This window comes from Vespa crabro, chromosome 18 (genome assembly GCF_910589235.1).
Source record: "Vespa crabro chromosome 18, iyVesCrab1.2, whole genome shotgun sequence".
Lineage (NCBI taxonomy): Eukaryota > Metazoa > Arthropoda > Insecta > Hymenoptera > Vespidae > Vespa > Vespa crabro.
In genome coordinates this window covers 1436216-1458009 of record NC_060972.1, presented here as the reverse complement: position 1 = coordinate 1458009, position 21794 = coordinate 1436216, and the positions used below count along the sequence as shown (strand labels likewise).

At 30.1% G+C, this 21794-nt stretch overlaps 1 protein-coding gene across 3 annotated transcripts in view; it reads left to right on the top strand.

Moving 5' to 3' along the window:
- Nucleotides 1–21794, top strand: part of LOC124430468 (hemicentin-1-like) — a 125772-nt gene that overhangs the window by 79570 nt on the left and 24408 nt on the right. For all 3 annotated transcript variants that reach the window (XM_046977060.1, XM_046977062.1, XM_046977059.1), the window contains exons 3-6: nt 9372–9541; nt 12981–13191; nt 13737–13848; nt 15520–15698. In XM_046977060.1, the coding sequence (XP_046833016.1) occupies nt 9372–9541; nt 12981–13191; nt 13737–13848; nt 15520–15698 (672 nt within the window). The remainder of the gene's footprint in view (nt 1–9371; nt 9542–12980; nt 13192–13736; nt 13849–15519; nt 15699–21794) is intronic.

Genomic DNA, 21794 nt, shown 5'->3' with positions numbered 1-21794 from the left:
ACGAAGAGAAAAATTGTCAAGTATTTCCGAACTTCAGCTTTAAGAACGTTTTCAAGTATTCGAACGTTTGGACTCCAGAAAAGGGGAGGAAAATATAAGAGGGAAAAGAAAAAAAAAAAAATCTGTTGAAAAGTGTTCATGCGTAGTTGCTCGCGAGACGAACCCCCTTGAAGAACGTGAGCATGATTGCAACCTTCGAGTCATTCAAAGTATGAATATCGTCTATCCTTTTTCCTTCCATTCGATGGAACATCGAGTTTTCAAGTGATGAAACTCGTCTTCGATCAGACTTAAACATCGTCATATGCGTCCAATACTTTATTACGAATAATATAGATAAATATATATTTTAAAAAGAGAAATATTTCAAAAATTATGATATATTCAATTTTAACAAAATTTATATATTAAATTGTATAAATATTTTATATTATAAATATTAAGAAATTTAATTTTTTTAATCAGACCATTTTAATTATATTAAGATATTAATAAGATAATTATTATTAAATTTTATATTTCAACAACAATTATACGCTACTTAACAATTAATATAATGACTTTAGTAAAAGCTGAGCCTTACTAAAAAGCAACAAAAAAGAAAATTCCTCTATTCTATATTATTTTCCAAAGGGAAATGAAAGAAAAAGACTTATAGAGGGTGGTTTAGGACTATCGATTATTTAAAAAAAAAAAAAAAAAAAAAAAAGGTAAAAAAGGAAAAGGAAAAAAAAAGGATAAGAAAAAAAGAAATGCAGTACAAAATAATATCAAATAAAAGCACTCAATTCAATAGAATCAATATTCAAATGTCAATAAATATTTTAGAATAATTATGCGCGTACGCACACACAAACATACATAAACTCACGTACATACATCTACATTATGCTTCTGGCTTTTTTTCACAATAGAAAACAATTTGTTCGATATCGTAAAATTTTAAGGGGAAAAGAAAAAAAAAGAAGCACAAAAAAGGAACAAAGACAGCAAGATTGAATACCGTCGTAGGATTGAACTTACATGTGTAAGTACGTTAATCTTATGGAGGATAGAATGAAGTCGATGTCCCATTGGATAGTTACAAAGAAAGGGAGAAAAAGAAAAAGATAGTGACAGATAAATAGATAGATAAATAAAGATAGATTGACAGATAGATAGATAGATAGGTAGATAGAGAGAGAAAGAGAGAAAGAGAGAGAGAGAGAGAGAGAGAGAGAGAATGGAAAGTATATCATCGTGTATCTATCCTCGTCTCGTTCGAAAGAAACGTAATCTCAGCAGGCATTCATAAACAGCTAAAGCTTTTATAATACTTAAAATAGTTTTCGTCCTTCATTCTTGATGCTACAGGAACAAAGTACAGGAACAAAGTGAAAAGAGAAGAGAAGAGAAGAGAAAATATGAGAAGAAAGAAGAGATGAGGTGAACGAGGGAGAATTGTAAGCGGGTGCAGATGCAACTAACAAACTCATCGTAAACCGTCATGTTCTCGTTTCGTCTCACTCTATTCCATTGCTACGCGGAACGCAGTTTCGTAGCGTTTTTAAACGCTCTTTTACCGTCTCCCCCTTTCCTTTTTCTTCATCTTTCACTTCTTCTTCGTTCATCTTCTTCCACTTCTACTACTACCCACTTCTTCTTCCTCTACTAAACCCCGAGGCCGTCGACAGCTTCCAGAAAAAAACATGGCCAACGACCCGCAACCGTACGGAACTTTCCCTCGATGAGAAAAAGTCGACGACGTCTTCATAAGAGGCAAGAGAGTGAATGAGCTGGAGAAAGAGAGGGATAGAGAGAGAGAGAGAGAGAGAGAGAGAGGATGAGCGTACACTCACTCTGTTTACGAAACGTCCTTGTCGTGTCTCGTTCCACCCTCTTTATTCTCTGTCTCTCTCTCTCTCTCTCTCACTCTTCCCCTTCATCCCCTTTCTTAGAATCGACGTGCTCTCTCGTGAATAAGAAATAAAAAGAACGAAGAAGTAGAGGAAAGAAAAGAGAAAGCGAGAGAGAGAGAGAGAGAGAGAGAGAGAGAGAGAGAGGAAGAGAGTGTGAGAGAAAGAGAGAAAGAGAGAGAGAGAGAGGGAGAGAGAAAGAGAAAAGAAATTCTCATGAATTTTCTCATGGATGTTGCTGTTGCTGTTGCTGTTGCTGTTGCTGTTGCTGTTGCTATTGCTGTTGCTATTCCTGTTGCTGTTGCTATTGCATCTCCTCCTCCTTCTCCTCCTCCTCCTCGTCTCGAAAGAACTTCCTCATCTTCGATAACGGTACGGTTAAATTGAAAAATTGAAAGGTCGAAGAGCGTGTTTCTATGTAATAATAAAAATAATAATAATAATAATAATAATAATAATAATAATAATAATAATAATAATAATAATAAAAATAATAATAATAATAGAAATAATAAGTAATCATAATAACGAAGAGTTATATCATCTTTCGTTTCGTTTATTTTTCTTTTCCATAACACATTTCTCAATCATTTTGTTTTTTAAGCGTCATTCATGTTCAACATTGATATTATTTTAGTTATTCAATCTTCGCAATTGCCATGATATTTTTTTATTATACGATATTGTTAGAGATCTAAAGATCTAATGTATTCTTCGTTGGAATGTTATCGGACATATGTCAGATATTATAAGGGTTTTTAGGTCGATTTGATGATAAGAAGTTATAATACATTTCAAAACAATAGATCATCGATCATATAGGTTTACTATCGAATAGAAAGATTCATAAACAAAAAGAGGATGTAAAAGAAGAAAAAAAAAAAAGAAAGAAAAAAATAAGAAAAATAGATTCATTTCATAAATTTATTTCGAAAACGATCGAGTACTTAAACATTTTTCATATTAATTCTTTCATTATTACATTCTTTAATATTACACTGTAACATCTTTCGAGACTAATTTATATTATTACAGTAGATGATTAAAAAAGATCGATGATAGATCGATATAAAGAAAAAAAAAAAAAAAAAAAAAAAAAAAAAAAAAAAAAGAAAAGGAGAAAAAACAAATAAGTAAAAACAAAGATAAAGTGACGACGAAAGTTATATTTGGAAATCGTACTATAAATTCGTATTGATATCACGTATTCGAAAAGTTAATAAAAGATGAAATATATCTGTGTGTGTGTGTGTGTGAAAAGAAAGAAAAAAATGAAAGAAGAAAAAAAATCTTGAAGGGATTACTCAAGCAGACGATGTTATTGCTTCTTTCTATACGTAATACACATACATACATACATACACACATACATAAATATGTATATATATATATATATATATATATATATTTATATATATATACACATATATAGATATGTACTTACATAGTTCGTAAATATTCTCCGATCGAACATGAGAGAGGATTATCGTGAAGAATTCGATATTAAGCCGTAGAATGCGCGAATATGGGCGCATCCAATGAGAATGTAGATGGATTTTACTGGCGGTAAATTCGCGAGAATCTATCTCGACGAAGAGACATCTTGTCGGAACGTCTCTGAGTAATGTTTAAGAGACGCATGACGTCGTCTTTGTCGTCCTTGACATCTCTCTCTCTCTCTCTCTCTCTCACCCTCTTTCTCTCCATTACTCTATTGCTCTATCATGCTCTCTATCTCTCTATCTGTCTCTATCGCTCTACCATTTCTCTCTCTCTCTCTCTCTCTCTCTCTCTCTATCTGTCTCTGTTGCTCTATCGTTTCTCTCTCTGTCTCTCTCTCTCTCTCTCTCTCTCTCTCTCTCTCTCTCTCTTTCTCTCTCTGTCTCTCGTTTTCATCATTCTCCTTCTCCTTCTCCTTCTCTTCTGTTCTCCTCTTTCGTCTCTTCTCTTGCTCCTTCCTTTCTCTAGAACTTGCCGACGAGAGAACTTGCAGCTGTTGGAAATTATCCACTTTGATTGCCGTTGAAATTCGTGCAAAGGAGGGAAACCGGAGATCTATTAATTTTCCAATCAATCTCAAGTAATTAGACATAGTCTTGGCGCCTCCTCGAACAACCTTCTGGGATCTTAACTGTAGAAAAGTAAAACACGACGGTCATGTTTTCATAATTCCAATGAAAACTTACATGAAACTTTAATGTAGTTTCTTCTCAAATACTATATTATATTATATTAAAAAATATATATATATATCTTTTTTTTATGAATTATTAGTAATAACTAAGTGTTTAATAATTAATGGAAATTAATATAATTAATATATATATATATATATACATTTGTACGTATACATTTATATATGTTTATACGTATGTATATGTATGCATATATATGTGTATGTATTAAATTCTATATTATTTCATATTATTTTAATAATTAATAATTTATTTTTAAATTTCACGATCAATTTTCCAAATATATAAATGTCTATTCCATGATTTCAATAGAAAATTTAAAAATTGTGAATTTAAATGAATATTATTTTAATAAAAAACCATTGATAAATTTTTCTTCTCTAAGATTCAATCATTTCAATTAACTCAGCATAACATTTTGTTCTTCTTTCACAAATATCTATTTTGAAATTCATATTTTCGCCAACAATGAATTACTTTTTCGCTCGTTATTTGTTAATTTGTTTTTATATGTATCGCGAAAAATCCATTTTTTTTTTCGTAACAAAATTAAGTTTTATAAAGTTCTATATAATTATAACAAAAAGACATTTAATTGATTTATTTGGATAAAGTACTATTTAAGTAGGAAACGATATTTGAAATAAAATATTATCGATTTTAAAGATAAATAAATATTTTTTTTTATTTCTTTTTATTTTTTTTTCTTTTTTTACAATAATGTTGTATTTCAAATGATCAGCTGTATCGATCGTAATTGATCCGTACTCGTGATGTACACTATGCGATGATCACAAACAAGGATCACTACTGTTCCTTCCTTTTTGTTTTTCCTTTCGATTTTATAAAACAATCAACTTTGTAAAAAAGACGAATCGATTGAACTAAAACTGATATAACTACTCGTCAATCAAAAGGAATTAGAACGTATTGCACATACCATTCGTTAGGAGAACTGCCTCACAAAATATTAATCAAGTTTCGAATTTAAAAGCATGTCAATCGAAAGGATGACATTATTTATCTTGTGTTTCGAAATGAACTTTGTAAGATTAAAAAAAAAAAAAAAAAAAGAAAAAATAATCAGTTAGGAGATATCGTTAAAAATTTTTAATTTCAATTACGATTAAATATTTATTTAAATTATTATATTAAATATTTTAAAATAAATACAATACTTATATATCATTTATAGTAGTATTTTTCGATAGTAATTTAACAGATATGCATGATTGTAAATTTCTATAAAAAAAAAAAAAAAAAAATGAAAAAATGAGAAAAAAAAAAGAATAAAAACAGAAACAAACAAACAAAACAAATACTAAATGCATAGGTAGATGTAACGAACGATCGAAATACAATTTAAACGAGCATTATCGTACATATACAAACCATTAAGATTATAGTATTTAATTACTTCCCAATGTCAATATTAATTAAATTAATTTGTTTCGTCGTCGTCGTCGACGTTTCCTCTGGATACATTACTTGTAGCAATTATTCAAAACAATATCAGTGTCCTTGAAAATGTAATCTTCTTCTTACTTTGACGAAATTTTATGAAAAGCATTGTTCCTGTTAAATTCTCAAAGAGAAAGAAATAAATAAAGAAGAAGATAGAGATAGAGATAGGGATAGGGATAAAGATGGAAATAAAAATAGAGAGAGAGAGAGAGAGAGAGAGAGAGAGAGAGAGAGAGAGAGATGTTGCCCAGGATAACACTGTCGTATTCTTTCTCATCCTTTCAATATTTCATTATACTATATTAATTTGCAATTCGAATGCAAATAAATTTCTATTTCCATAAAGGAATAAGAATTTATCACTGGATCTATTAAACGTAGAATATCTATAAAACGTAGATATATCTATCTATCTTCGTCTCTCCTCTCTCTCTCTCTCTCTGTCTGTCTCTTTCTCTCTTTCTCTCTCTCTCTCTCTCTCTCTCTCTCTCTCTCTCTCTCTCTCTCTCTCTGTCTGACTCTCTCTCTCTCTTTCTTTTTCTCTTTCTCTCGTATATTTTACCGTCACGCGCACGCGTCATCTCTATTCTACGTCTTCTATCTCATTCTTCACCATATCGCCATATCTTTTCGATCTTAGAGGAAGAGAATTCAAAAGCCGTGCCTTACGCCGCGCCGTGAACTTTATCGCTATCGATCTTCTCTGAAATGGAAATTTTCGACTAAGAAGGGAAGAAGGTAACTGACTGAACGAGAAAGAGAAAGAGAGAAAGGATTCAAGGCGGAAGCGTGTGAAGGCGAATGAGCAAAGCGAGTGGAGAGGATCGTTTCATAGTCAACCTGAGAGAGAGAGAGAGAGAGAGAGAAAGGTAGAGATCGAACATCGAGATTGCTAAGGCTCTTGACGAGCGTAAGGTAAAAAGCGATATAAGAACTCTATTTTATAAAGAAAAAAGGAACAAAACGGAACAAAAAGAAGGGAGAAAAGAAAAAAAAAGAAATATCTTCTTTAATCTCGATAATTGTCATTCGATCGTATCGTTAATCAAACATGGATTATACGAGAAATTAAACGGGATTTCAAAGAAGAAGAGGATACTTTTTTTCTGATCATAATATCTTCTATGAGATTTCGTTTCCGAACAAATAAAAAAAAAAAAAAAAAGAAAAAAAAGAAGAGGAAAATTAAAAAAAAAAAAAATTAACAGAAGAAATCCAATGTTCTTATTAATAAATTCGACGATTAAAGCGTAAAATCCTTTAAACTCGATAATATAAATTCTTCAATTATATGGCGAATCGAATGGGAATTATAGAAGGAATTAAATTGGATTTCTTGGAAGATACTTTTTTATTCTTTAAGATTACAGTATCTAAATATCGTTTTTAAAGAAAAACAGATAAGTAGAAATCCAATATTTTTGTTAATAAATTCGATAAGAGAAACGTAAAATCCTTTAAACCTCGTAATAATAATCGTAATAATAAACCACATTTATATGAGAAATTAAATGGGGATTTTGTAAGATATTAAATGGGATTTCGAAGAAAAATTAAAACTGTAAAAACTATTTTATTCTTTAAGATCATTGACTTTTATCTTTTTTCCAGATTTATCATCTTATCCTCTTATATCGAGATTTTGTTATCGAGAAAAACAGAAGAAGGAAATTCGATCTTTTTACTAATAAATTTCATAAAAATCATAAAATCGTTTAAACTCAATAATAATCGTTCTTTGATTATATGAGTAATCAAATGGGATATTAAATGGGATTTTATATAAGATATTTTTTTATTCTTTTAAAATTACAGTTTCGAAATTTCATTCTTAAGGAAAAATAGAAAGATATAAATAAAAATAGAAAAAAATAATACATTCTTAAAAAAAATATTCCTTGATATTTATAATTAATTTTAATGAATTAATACGATAGGAAATTTAATTATACAGAAGTACAATGATTAAACAAAAATATATGTATTACTTATCAATGAACATATATGTAGTTGTGTCTTTAAGAAAAAGTATATATATATATAAATAAAATAAATAGATAAATAAATAATAAATAAATAAATAATAAATAGATAAATAAATAAAATAAAAAGATATATATATATATATATATATATATATATAAATTAAGAAAAGTTTTTTTTTTTTATACATATCTATCACAAAATTATAACTTCATTAAATATAAAAACTTCATTAAACGGTAATAGAAATCGTGACATTTAATTATTTCTATGTAAATAATTTAATCTACGTACATTTATTTCATTTGTCAAAAAAATAAATATTATATAATAAACACAAATAAATAATATATATATATATATATATATTATATATTGTTGTGTATATAATACATATATAATATATGTTGTGTATATACACAACAATATATAATATATAAGGTTACATAAACGAAAAATGAGAAATTTCTGAGGAAATAGTATTTCTATAAAAGATTTTTAGAAAGTAGCAATTTCGTCGGTAAATAAAATACATACACATACAGTCATGTTTATACATATATATATATATATATAATGGTGTGTATCTTGACGAAAAGAAATCACTATGGATAAATAGATAGATAAATAGAGAGAGAGAGAGAGAGAGAGAGAGAGAGAAAACTAGTAGTGTTTTTTATTTTCTTTTTCTTTTTCTTTTTTCGAAAGAAACGGACGAAAATCTCTATCGAAATCGGGCAATTCGCAGGCATCGACGAAGGTCTTAACAAAAAATAGAAAAGGATTCTGAATAGAATGAAAAGGTCGACAGGGGTCCTTCTCGCGTAACGTTCAAAGCCCGACAAAATTTTCGGTCTGTATGAGAGTTCTCTTCTTAGAAGACGTTTTACCGAGTTCATTTCGTAGGAACGTCGTAGAGAGTACGCGGTATCCTTCCAATATCGTACTAGAAAATCGAATCGAAGCAGAGAACGATGTAAGCGAACCGGCAAATCAGCGAAACGATTGTGCTCGAATACGAGAAAGTTTCGGTTTATCCTACCTCCGGTTTTACTTTGACTTTAGTAATAAATTAATCTTCTACGTAAAAATTAGAACATTCACCAACATTTAACACTCTAAACGATTATTTGCAACTTTTTTATCGCGTAGGTGAAACAAATTTTTGCAATTTTTCTTCGGACGTAAAAAAGGAAAAAAAAAAAAAAGATAGAAAAAAGAATAAGAAGTTACATTCCTTGCTTGAAGCAATTTTATACGTTTCGATACGATCAATTATAACGAATTGTACGATTAAATTAATAACAAGTTAATACATTGATCAATTTCATTTCATTTCTATTAAAATTATTTAGGATTATTTGTAAGATTAATAATATATACGATCACGTACAATGATAAATGATATATAAATATTATTTATGATTAATATGTAATTGTTTATAGATTGAACAATAATTTCTTGATTTTACGTGAATTTTTATACACGGTTATATAATACATTGTCCAAAGATTATATATATATATATATATATAATGATATAATATAATGTCATATAATAATATTTTTTGATCTTATAATAAAGATATATAATATCTTAAATATATAATAAAATTGTAATTTATCGGTCGAACGATGACAAATGACGTTAAAAAACAAAACAAAAAAAAAAGAAAAAAAAGAAAAAGAAAAAAAAGGAAATAAATTACACGAAGAAAAATTACTGTAAAACGATCGACGAATATAAAAGTGTTACCTTAAATAAAATCAAACTTTTATTTAACCGTATCATTAATATTCATTATTAACGAATTATTATTCATTTCTTTTCAGAATGTGCATCGAAAAGCGGTGGTTCGGTGGTCGAGCATCATCCTTCCTCTTACTGGGAGCAACCATTTAGTCAACCATATTTTGATAACACGACCAAGAGAGAAACAACAACGACGGTCGGCCAAACCGCTTACTTATATTGCAGAGTACGCAATCTCGGCGATCGTGCTGTAAGTTTTCAATCCCATCACAATCTTTTTATATTTTTATTTATCTCTTGGGAAAAGAAAAACAAAAAAAAAAGAAGGAAAAAAAGAAAAAAGAAACAATTCAATTTTATCAAAGAAATCGACTATATATATATATATTCACTATATATATATATATATATATTATTCACTTAATAATTGCCACTATTTTAATAGGAACTATAAATTTAACACCCTAAAATACACTTAAGTAGTATGACTCATTAGTATCCTATACGTATATTTTTAAATTCATTGAAACGCAAACCCTTAAATATCTCGATTTGAAGATAAATGGACTTAGGCCACTATCAAAATAAACGGCTCATAAATATATACATATACATATATATATTATTAAAGTGAAACGATTTGAAAAGATTTTTTTCTCGAATAGAATCATTGAAAATTGCGATATATAAGATAGAATAGACATAGAAAAAATTCAAGATTTTCCCAATGAAAATTTCTATTCGAACATATATCTATATATCCATACATATGTAAGTAAATATATATGAATTTGTTTGATTAGAAAAAAATATTTTCTATTCTTTTATCTTTTAAAAATTCATGTACTGTTCTAAAGTAAAAAAATGCTTGTATGATCTCACAATAATCCTCTCTCTCTCTCTCTCTCTCTCTCTCTCTCTGTATGAATTCATATTTCGTATTTCGTTTTAATATAAAAGACCCTCTTTTTCTTTCTCTCTCTTCCTGTCTCTCTCTCTCTCTCTCTCTCTCTCTCTCTCTCTCTCTCTCTCTCTCTCTCTCTCTCTTGCTTGATTCTGTCAGAAAATTAACCGTCACGATAATCCATCTGTCTGATTAATTATTTATAGGATCTTGTTTAAGATAAGATAATCGTTAAGTTCTAACGACGATAATCTTGTACGTTTACTCGAGATCGGGAGATCGCATTCACTCCTGACATAATTTCGCGGATAGGTGAATCGTAGGTGTGACAGAGCTTCGACAAAGAGCTAAATTCGCACACAGAGAGAAAGACAAAGACAGACAGAGAGAGAGAGAGAGAGAGAGAGAGAGAGAGAGAGAGAGAAGAACAGCTCGACATCACGCGTTATCGCTTGAACTCATGCATCAAGCTCGGTGACGCGCCAGGAAGCTGTCGTGCTCCAATCACCGATCGTAATCGGCGATAAATCAAATTTCGCTAACGTCCACTCGATACGTGGACACACGTAGAAACACACAAACACAATAGAAACAGATATAGAAACTATCTGAGCAGTTAAGAAAATACGTTTATTATAGTCGAAATAAATTCGATATCGTGAATCTATTTAAAAATGAAATTATTTTGAATTTATTTTATGAATTTAGAAAAGTGATTAGATTAAAATGATTAATTAAAATCGTTATAAAATCTTATATACCGAGATACGGTTAAATACTTTCTTAGGATATTTTGAATTCTTCTGTAACTCAATTATTTTGGTCTTTTCTTTTTCTCTTTTTTATTCTTTTTTTTTTTTTTTTCTTTTTTTCGTATCTAATAACATGAATAAATATATCATATTTAAGGAGGAAAGAGATTTTTTTCGAGATAATATAAATGTTTACTTTGAAATCGATTAAATTATTGGATAAAAAATTTTTAAAAGATTAAAAATTTTTTTTATACATCTCTTTTCGATTGATTATTTTTAATTATATTAATTTATAGATTCGAAGATTAAATATTGTGAATTATTAATTTCATTTATTATCGCTTATAGCAGTACATTTTATACTAATATTATACTAAAGTAATATATTGTATCAATATTGTAAAATGAATATACTACAAATAGAGCAAACGAGAGAGAGAGAGAGAGAGAGAGAGAGAGAGAGAGAGATGGAAGGAAGAAAAGAAAGTAATTATTAAACGATATAATATAATCTATACTATACTGTATAGTATAACTTTAATAATGTCTATAAATTAAATAATACATTAAAATAGTATAGTACATCTATCACTATATTATTTTATACCATAGTTTAATCATATACGTATAATACACTATTAACAATTATCAGCTTATACTTGAAAACAATCTCGTTGACTATGAAATATTGAGGAAACATTTGATTTTTCCACACGACGAAAAGGGGATTAATTGAGAAGAAAAAATAAAAGAACAGAAAAATAAATGAAAGATAAAGAGCAAAAAAAAAAAAAAGAAGAAAAGAAAAAAAGAGAAAAATAAAAAGAAAACAGAACGTGACTTCAAAGTGTCACATTGGACGCTATAGATGGTTAATCCTTGCAAAACCCAACGAAAATCCTTTTGACGGGAGCAAAGGGTGCAAGGGTGGTAACACTTTCCAATTCTCGTCAGAGAAAAACATCAGTGTTCGCGTGAACTACGTCGAGAAACGGATAGGAAATCGCGCTCGCAATCGTCGTGTATCGTCCGATAAACGTTCTCTGTTGACTGTTTTCCTTTTTTTTTTTCGGTGGTTTCTCTTTTTTTTTCTTTTCCTTTTTTTTTTTCATTCTCTTTTTCTTTCACTTTTCTGCAATTTCGCTCTCGCACTCGTTTCCAACTCGACGTAGAATGGCCGTCGTTCTCTCGTTGCGGTCGTTTTATTGCGCATCGTCGTCGTTCGTCTCCTATGCTGAATTTTCATCGCCCGAACGGTAGCTCAGGGTGCGAGCAAAATAGAACTTTTTCGTTTGTATTTGAGAATTTGTAGTTTTTGGTTCGGAGAGGGAAAAAAAAAAGAAAACAAAAAAGGAAAAATACTCCAATAAGGCCCGTACGAATTGATCATGTTTTGTAAATGGAAATACGTTCGAAGTTTTAACGAAATTATTATAAAAAGTTATTATTTTATTTATTTTCTTTTTTTTTTTTTTTTACTTATACTTAACACGGACGTAAATATAATATAAAATATTTATCCTGATATATGAAATATTTATACAAGCAAATAGTAAATGTTAATTAATACATTTTTATTTTATATATCGCTTATGAAAATATATAAATATAGATAGATAGATGGATATATGTATATAATTATATATAAAATTTATATTTTGATTTTGTATTATTGATAAATATTAAATAATTAAAATTATTATGAATTTATTAATTATTATGAAACATTTTTAGTTTCTCTCTTTTGACAAAATTATTATTATAATTATTTTTAATTTTTCGTTCGAAGAAGAGAAGATGAAAAAACCATTAGAAGTTTGAACAAAATTACTATGATAATTATTATTGTTCCTGTATCGTTACTTATTAGAAAAAAAAATTATATATATATATATGTATATTAAAAATTATAATATAAATTATATACGATATTATAAACAAATTATTACACATAAGAATTATTTTATGCTACTTGTTCTCATAATATTTTTTTTCTTTTCTTCTTTTTTTTTTTTTTTCTTTCCCGACAGGTTTCATGGATAAGAAAACGAGATCTTCACATACTCACCGTAGGTATTTTAACTTACACGAACGATCAACGCTTCCAATCGTTGCACGGTGATGGAAGCGACGAATGGACCCTGAAAATTAGTTCACCGCAAGTCAGAGACAGCGGGACCTACGAATGCCAAGTTTCGACGGAACCGAAAATCAGTCAAGCATTTAACTTGAGCGTAGTGGGCAAGTATATTTCTTCAAAATTTTAACCTAGAAATATATTCCGAAAGATCAATAAAATCAATAATATGAGATTCGACAGAAAAAAAATTCGATCTTCGTTCCCTATAAATTTTTATATTTTTTCTATATGTTATACGATAGTCAACAACGATGTTTATTAAATTAAAACACGAAAAGGCTATCTCTATATGCACACACACACACACACACATATATATACATATATTCATGTATATATATATATATATATATATATATATATATATATATATATATATATAATATACATATGTACTAGATATATATATACTAGTGATGGCGGCAAGTTACAATACCGCATTTCGTATAGCTTACCTCTAGCTCTAAATCAATTATCGCTCGTTCCCACCTCTCACGATATAAACCGCATGCATAGTGATTTTAGTACGCAGTAGAGTTAAATTCACTATCTATATAAATATATATATATATATATATATATATATATAATATATATATATGTATGTATATGTATATATATGTACTTGTATACGTTATTTCGGCAGTGTCGAAAGCGAAAATCAATGGCAATTCGGAATTGTACATCAAAAGTGGAAGCGACATAAACCTGACTTGCATCGTACTCCAAACACCAGAGCCACCGTCCTTTATTTATTGGTGAGTCTATATTAATAATTTCTATTTCGAAACAATTTTATCGAACTATAAATCTTCGAAAATAAATTATATAGAACGTACGACCATAGATATGTCGCGGAATTGTATTTTGGGTTTGTATGTCTCATGTCGTTAAGAAGAAAAAAATAAAAAATGGGAGAAAAAAGAAATTGAACTATATAACATAATCTATTATTTTCTATGACGTTAATTTGTTTTTTTTCCCCCTTTTTTTCTTTTATTTTTTCTTCTTTTTTTTCTTTTTTTTTTTTTTCTTTTTTAACGCGTACAACGACGACTCAAATTTTGTGCAGTGAAAACTTTTTTTCTCTTCTTTTTTTTTCTTTCTTCCTTTTTCTTTCTCTCTTATGTCGAACGAATCGATAGCATTGAAAATACGGCGCATACGAATGTTGGATTAAAATCTTCGTGAAATTAATATTATTCTTACATTATCAATACGAGACATTTTTTACTTTATCAATTCGGATATTTAATTGTTTCGTTTCTCGTTTCCGCTGGAAGGACAAATTTCGTTGAAAATTAGATTTAGTTGGTTATTTTTTAACCATTGAATTTTTTCTTCTGTATCCTTTTTTTCTTTTTTTTCCTTTTATATCTTTGACAACATAGAAGATCCCAATTCGTCGTAATTCCGCGGACTCCAAATAGATACCGGCACACCTTTCATACTTATGCATATAATAATACGGAGATGTCACTTCAAAGGAATATTTCCTGACAATGCAACTACTGCGGCAAATATTGGGTCGTCTGGAAAGTTCGTGACGAATAGTAACTAAGCTTTATTAAATGTTCGTGGAACCGTGCGCGTCCAACAGTTTACGACAAATTTAATATAACTGATATTTCGCAAAGTTTATAGTGTTGGTCATTATCGATCGGTGTTTCGATTACCAAATCACCGTCAATGTTGGAAAGTTTTCCCAAGGGTTTCCGATTATCGAAGACCAAAATCCCTAGCTTCGAACTTTGCTTAATCACTTTATAAGAATTACTTTCTATTAATGGATAGTCTACGTAAAAAATACGTAGAAAGATATCTTTATTATCGTATGTATTTTACTTTGGTTTGATCTGTTGACAAAAAGTGAGAAATAATAAAAAAGGAAAAAAACAAAAAAAAAAAAAAAGAAAAAGAAAAAAGAAAAAAAGAAAGAAAAAAGAAGAAAGAGAAAGAAAGGAAAGAAAATATCAAATATCGAAAATATATTTTAATGTATTTAAATGTCTTTCATATTGAATGATATGTGAAATTAAATAAAGAGAAGGAAAAGAAAAAGAAATAAAGGAAAAACAATTTCACAGAGATAACTCGATTAAATGTCTTTAACGTTTAAAATATATGCACAAAGCTAATAAAGCGTTTTCATTTATATATATATATATATATATATATATATATATATATATATATATATATACTTATCGGTTAAAAACAATATAAACTTTTTTTTGAAGATTTCTTAAAAAAGGAAGAAGAAAATTTTTAATATAAAATATTTAATATTTACAATTCACTCATACAACGTACATATATATCGTTTATTTATTTATTTTTTTTTTTTTATTCTTTTATTTTATTTTCATTTTTTCTTTTTTCTCTTTCTTCTTCTTTCTTTAAAGAAAGAATGAAATTTCTGTTCGCAGGTACAAGGGCGATCATGTAATCAATTATAGTCAAAGGGGTGGTATTAACGTTGTCACGGAGAAACAAACTCGAACCTCGCGTCTTCTAATATCGAAGGCGTTGCCAGCTGATTCTGGAAATTACACGTGTGCCCCGTCAACAGCTGAATCAGCGAGCGTTCTGGTCCACGTTTTGAACGGTGGGTGAGTCTGAGACTCTCTCTCTATCTGGATAGAGTCCTTAAATTACAAAATGCATTTATTCCAATTGTTATCCCATTGAAAGAGACATTTTAAAATGGAAAACAATTCGATATCGACATACATTGTTTTTCTCTCTATCTCTCTCTCTCTCTCTCTCTATCTATCTATCTCTCTCTCCTTTTCTTCCCACCCTCCAAACCCTCCCAACAATCTCTCGATCGAATTGTTCTAATACTTCCATCCTATTCATTTATTTCATGTCTCTCGTTAAAGCGACACTACTCGGCCACGCTACTTTCTCTTTTTTCGTCGGATGTTCGTTATTAAAAGAAAAAAAAAAAAAGGAAGGAAAATAAAAAACTGAAAAAGAAGAACAATTTTTTTTTAATGACCTATATATATATATATACGCACACACGAATCATGTCGACGAACTTTGTTCAACAATATCCACTATTCGATATCTATAACTATCGAAGGTCTCTATTCAACGATGTTCGACAAAAGCGCCAGAGACAGTGAATATATATATATATATATATATATATATATATATATATATATACACGCAAATACACATGTACTATGTATGTACATAGAACATTTTTCATCTAGTAGCTAACAATATCGGATAAAAAGTAACCAGCTTCCGACGGATTTTACAATAACCCACATAATTTAATTTCGTGGCCACGATAGACGTTCGAGGGACGTTATGTGCTGAATTACTGAAGTGAATTTTATAAAAAATTGAATTCCTCATATCTATACTCGTATAATTTCCCTTTTACCCCATCTCTTTTAGTCCGTTCTATTATAATATTAGTTTCTAAGTATTATGTATTATTTCGATATTTATTGAATTATATATCATCGTGTGTTGATGATAATTCATGATAATTCACTCTCTCTTTTTATCTCTATTTCTTTTCGTATCTCTCCTTAGCTATATGTTCTCTTCGTTTTTCTTTTTTTGTTTTTTTTAAAGACATAAATAAGAGAAACAAATTAAAAGCCGATTAAATTGATTCTCGGAATAATGAAATGGGTTCTTCAATGATCACATTTTAATTCACTTGATCAACTTGATTTAACATCTGGCATTTGTCATTCATTTGCAGATTATCAATACCTGGAAAACTTTTCTTTATCCGAAAGTAAAATATCACGTGGGAAAATAATTTAAAATTAATCCATCATAACTCGAACCCTTTTTCCAATCTAAAAGGAAAAAAAAATATATATATATATATATATTAAATGTGAGTAAAGCTAACAGATTGATGATCTAATATGGATTAACAATTAGTTTACAATTTATTATCATTTTAACAATCACGGTTCTTATTTTTTTTCTTTTATACTAGTACCTATAACGAATATCTACTTAAAATGATATTAAAGGATTCGATCAAAAAATTTTAAAAACTACTAACATATATATATATATATATATATATATATATGTGTGTGTGTATATAATAGGCGTTTAAGTTGAAAATAATACATTCAAGTATTATAAACAATTTACTTATATAAAATATGTAAAAATTATTAGGATTAATGAAACGATAATATCAGTTTTGTATGAAAATAAAATAAAATTAAATAATACTCACGATTCATAAATGAATACGAGTATGTGTGTAAATTATAATTTTACATATTGACGTATGTACGTATGATAATTTTTTAATTACGTGAGAAATTTCAGATTTCAAGATTGATCAATCGAATAGAAATCGAATAGAAATTAAAAGGATAGACGAAATATATATATATATATATATATATATATATATATATATATAAGTTTGTATTCAAGAAAGTTACATAACGTCACGAAGAAATAAATGATTTTTCTTGATATTTTTATAACAGAGAGAAAAGGAAAGAGAAATAAATAGAGAAGGGCGGTAAAGGAGAAAGAGAAAGAGAAAGAAAACGAGAGAGACAGAGAGAGAGAGAAATACAAATAGAAACAGTGAAGGAAATAGAAAAGGGCGGGAGAGAAAAAGATAGAGAGAGAGAGAGAGAGAGAGAAATAGAAAAGGGCGGTAGAGGAATAGGAATAGATACAGAAAGGGAAAAAGAGAAATGGAGAGGCACAAAGACAGAGAAAGAGAAAAATAGAAAAGGGCAGAAGAGAAAGAGATAGAGAGAGAGAGAGAGAGAGAGAGAGAGAGAGAGAGATAAAGAGAGACAGATAGACAAACAGAAAGAGAGAAATAAAGAGAGAGACGGACAGAGAGAGAGAGAGAGAGAGAGAGAGAGGGAGAGAGGGAGAGAGACAGAAAGAGAATAAGGGAAAAGGGTAAATAGAGAAGAGAATTTACGTCGGTCGTAAATCGTGGAAGCTCTTCGCGAGAGGAGTCAAAGTTGCGACGATAAACCGAACGGTAAAGCTCGTAAATGGCGTCGAGCCTTTGCGAGGACAAGTCAGTGGTCTTTTACTTTTCCCTTTCTTTCTCTCTCCCTCTCACTCTCTCTCTCTCTCTCTATCTTTCTCTCTCTCTCACTCTCTCTCTCCCTCACTCTCTTTTTCTCTCATACTCATTCGGGATCTATATCTTCGATCGTAGAACGACGTTGAAGGCGCTCCCTGCATACAAGCAAGCGGCAATAAAGGACGAAACGAAGCACCCACGTTCCTGATTCGAGTTGGGTAATACGCGTGGGTGGGTTCACAGGGATGTAAGAGAATAGAAAAAAAGTGAACGAATGGGATGGGGGCGTCTAACTGGAACAGTCTAAGAGAGAAGAAACGAAGGAGGACGAATGAGGACGAAAGAGAACGAAGGAAGAAGAAATAAGAGGAATGAGGAATTCGAATAGGAAGAAGTAGTGAACTTCCTTTATTTCGCAGAAGGCGCATAAGGCGCAGAGGAAATAAATTCTACGAATACGCCTGTTCTTCTCTCTCTCTCTCTCTCTCTCTCTTTCTTTTTTTCTTATTTTTCTCGTTCTCTTTCTTTTCTTCAAGGATAAATCAGTCGCGAGATATTGTCCCATGCAAATCCTCAACCAGGTGCTTCCGGGTATATCTTTTCTTTTTCTCTCTTTCTTTCCCTCACTCTCTCTCTCTCTCTTTCTCTCTTTCTCTCTTTCTCTCTATCTCTCTCTCTCTCTCTCTCTCTCTCTCTCTCTCTCTCTCAGTTTGTCTTACTTTTACTCTTACCCGTACTTTCCTATCTCTTTCCTTCTTTTTCTAGTACATATTCTAATGATAGTAAAATACGTGCAATATATGCGGTAGATAGGAGTAGCTAGATAGGTGTGTATGTAGATATTATATGTCCATATGTACGTCCAATGAGAAATCGATATTTCGTCGAGACGTATCGCGTTAGTTATGAGCCCGGACGATACGCTTAGAAAAATATGGTGTACCGAAGAAAAAAAAAAAAAAGTAAAAAAAGAACAAAAAAATGGGAAATCTGAAGAAACGAATAATGCTTTTCCCTCAAAGTATGCAATCTTCTTTTGCCTCATAAATATCCGTGATAGTCGAAGAATTTGCTACCCTTTTTTTTTCTTTTTTTTATCTTTTTATCCTTTCTTTCTCTCTCTCTCTTTCTCCCTCTCTCTCCCTCTCTCCCTCCCTCTCTCTCTCTCTCTCTCTCTCCCTGTCTCTTTTTCAATTTTTATTATGCAATGCACCAGGGGAGATGAGACGGACAAAATTCGGGGGTTGGGAAGGGGGAGGAAGGGGGTTAGAAAATGGAGAACGAAATCGTATCTCTCACGTTCGATTTGTCGTATTCGAAAATCTATAAAGTCTGGGAGAGATTCTACGTTTTTCAGAGGACGTAGAAAAAACTTATATAGAGAAAAGAGAAATATAGAAAAGGAACGATGGTCGTGCCGTGCATGTCATCTGGGATTTGCTGCACTCACTTACATACATATATATATATATATATATATATATATATATATATATATATATGTATATGTACATATCATACGTATCTATCCACTTACATATCTATACATTTTCGTCGACTGTCTTCTTGTTCGTTTGAAAAGAAAAACGCGAGGGAAGAAAAAAGATGAATTCTTGAATATCTCTCTTTCTCTCTCTCTCTCTCTCTCTTTCTCTGAATGAAGAAAAAAAAAAAGAAAAAGAGAAAATAAAAAAAAGGAAGAAAGAAAGAAAAAGAAGAAAAAAAGGAAAGGAAACTTATACATATATAACACAATGGAAGATCCGATTCCGCGAGACGCTCCATTGAAAGCTCGAACGACTTTATTCCCGTCGAACCGTGATTATCCCCGATTCTAGAACATCGAATAGAAAAGAGTTTCACCCGAGGAACTGATATTCTTCGATATGACGTGTAATACTTCGAGAAAAAGAGATAGACATAGATAGATAGATAGATAGATAGAGATAGTTAGATAGATAGAGATAGAAAGAGAGAGAGAGAGAGAGAGAGAGAGAAAATGAATAAATTTATGTACCGAGCCGAGTATCGATCAAATTTACAGCTTGCACAGTAAACGTATATAATGGAAAACAGAAAATATTTCTACGTTGAAATAAAATCAAATCGAATAATTTAAATTACTTTAATCTGTACTAATGTACTTCTCCCAAAGAGAAAAGACAAAGACGAAAAAAAGGTCAATTACGGAAAATGTAAGAGAAAGTGAGAGAGAGAGAGAGAGAGAGAGAGAGAGAGAGAGAGAGAGAGAGAGAGAGAGAGACAGAGACAGAGACAGACAGACAGACAGAAAGAGAGAGAGAGAAAAAGAGAGGAAGAAATAAAAAAGAAATAACAATGGGTATTAAACTTTTACTATTAAATATCGAAATTTTTTTTTTCTTGGGGTAGAATGTGTGGTGGGGGTGATAAAGGCGTGGGGTAAGACGATAGAAAAAGCAGGTATTTAACGAATAATAATTACTATGCTATTATTCAATTGTTTTTCCCTTTTCTCCGTATCTTCTTCCCTCCCATTCTGGCCACGTAATGTAACGACAAATGAGCGAACGATTAATAATGATTTGAATTGTTCAGAAACAATTAGTACGAAAGTATAATAATTACAATCAAAAATTGGAAATAAATAAAATATATAATAAGATTTAAATCTGATAATCTAATAATTTAAATAAATTTTAAATAATTATATTTCATTGAATAGAATAAAAATTGGTAATCGAAATAGAAAAGAGGAAGATAAAGACAATGACAAAGAAAATGATAAAAGGAGAAAAGGTAAATTCGAAATGGTGATAAATTTAAATGGCGCGATTTAAATTTAGATAATTCGTTAATTCCAAATGACTAAATAACTAAATAACTAAATAACTAAATAACTAAACTGAAAACTTCTAAATCGCGCTTAAATAATTTCCAACCGTTTAACTCTTAAATAATTAAATAACGATGGAAAGTCGAATGAATTCGTTTAACAAACATAATCGCGTATTATTAATCCAATTCCGTGGAAACGATAGAGAATAAGATAAACTCGATTTTGTATGGAGAGACGAATTCTAAATAGGTGTAGTTGATATGTATATTTTCAAGATTAATACACGACGTATTTCAACTTTAATCGCGTAAAGATTCGACGGAAAATTTTCCGGCAAAGGTTTCACCGTACCATATCAGAGTTAGATCGTCTGAGATGTGGGGTAACACATAACGTACGTGGAATATGCATTACTATCTCTCTCTCTTTCTCTCTCTATGTGTATATATATATATATATATCCTTCTCTATCTCGCTATTAAATCCAGATATAACCGCACGAAATAGCACATGTACGAATTCCTAATATCTTCATTTCCCTCTTTCTCTCTCTCTCTCTCTCACTCTTTCTCTATCTATCTATCTATCTATCTCTTTTACCCTCTCTCTCTCTCTCTCTCTCTCTCTCTCTCTCTCTTTCTCTATCCATCTCCCTTTGCATTTCAACTTCGACTTCTCATCGGTATTGGGAGCTTGCGCATTACATTGGGGCAACGTTGGAGAATAATTTAAACCGTGCACGCGAGAATAAAGGAGAGAGAGAGAGAGAGAGAGAGAGAGAGAGAGAGAGGAGGAGAGAGAAAGAGACAGAGAAAATGATCGTTATA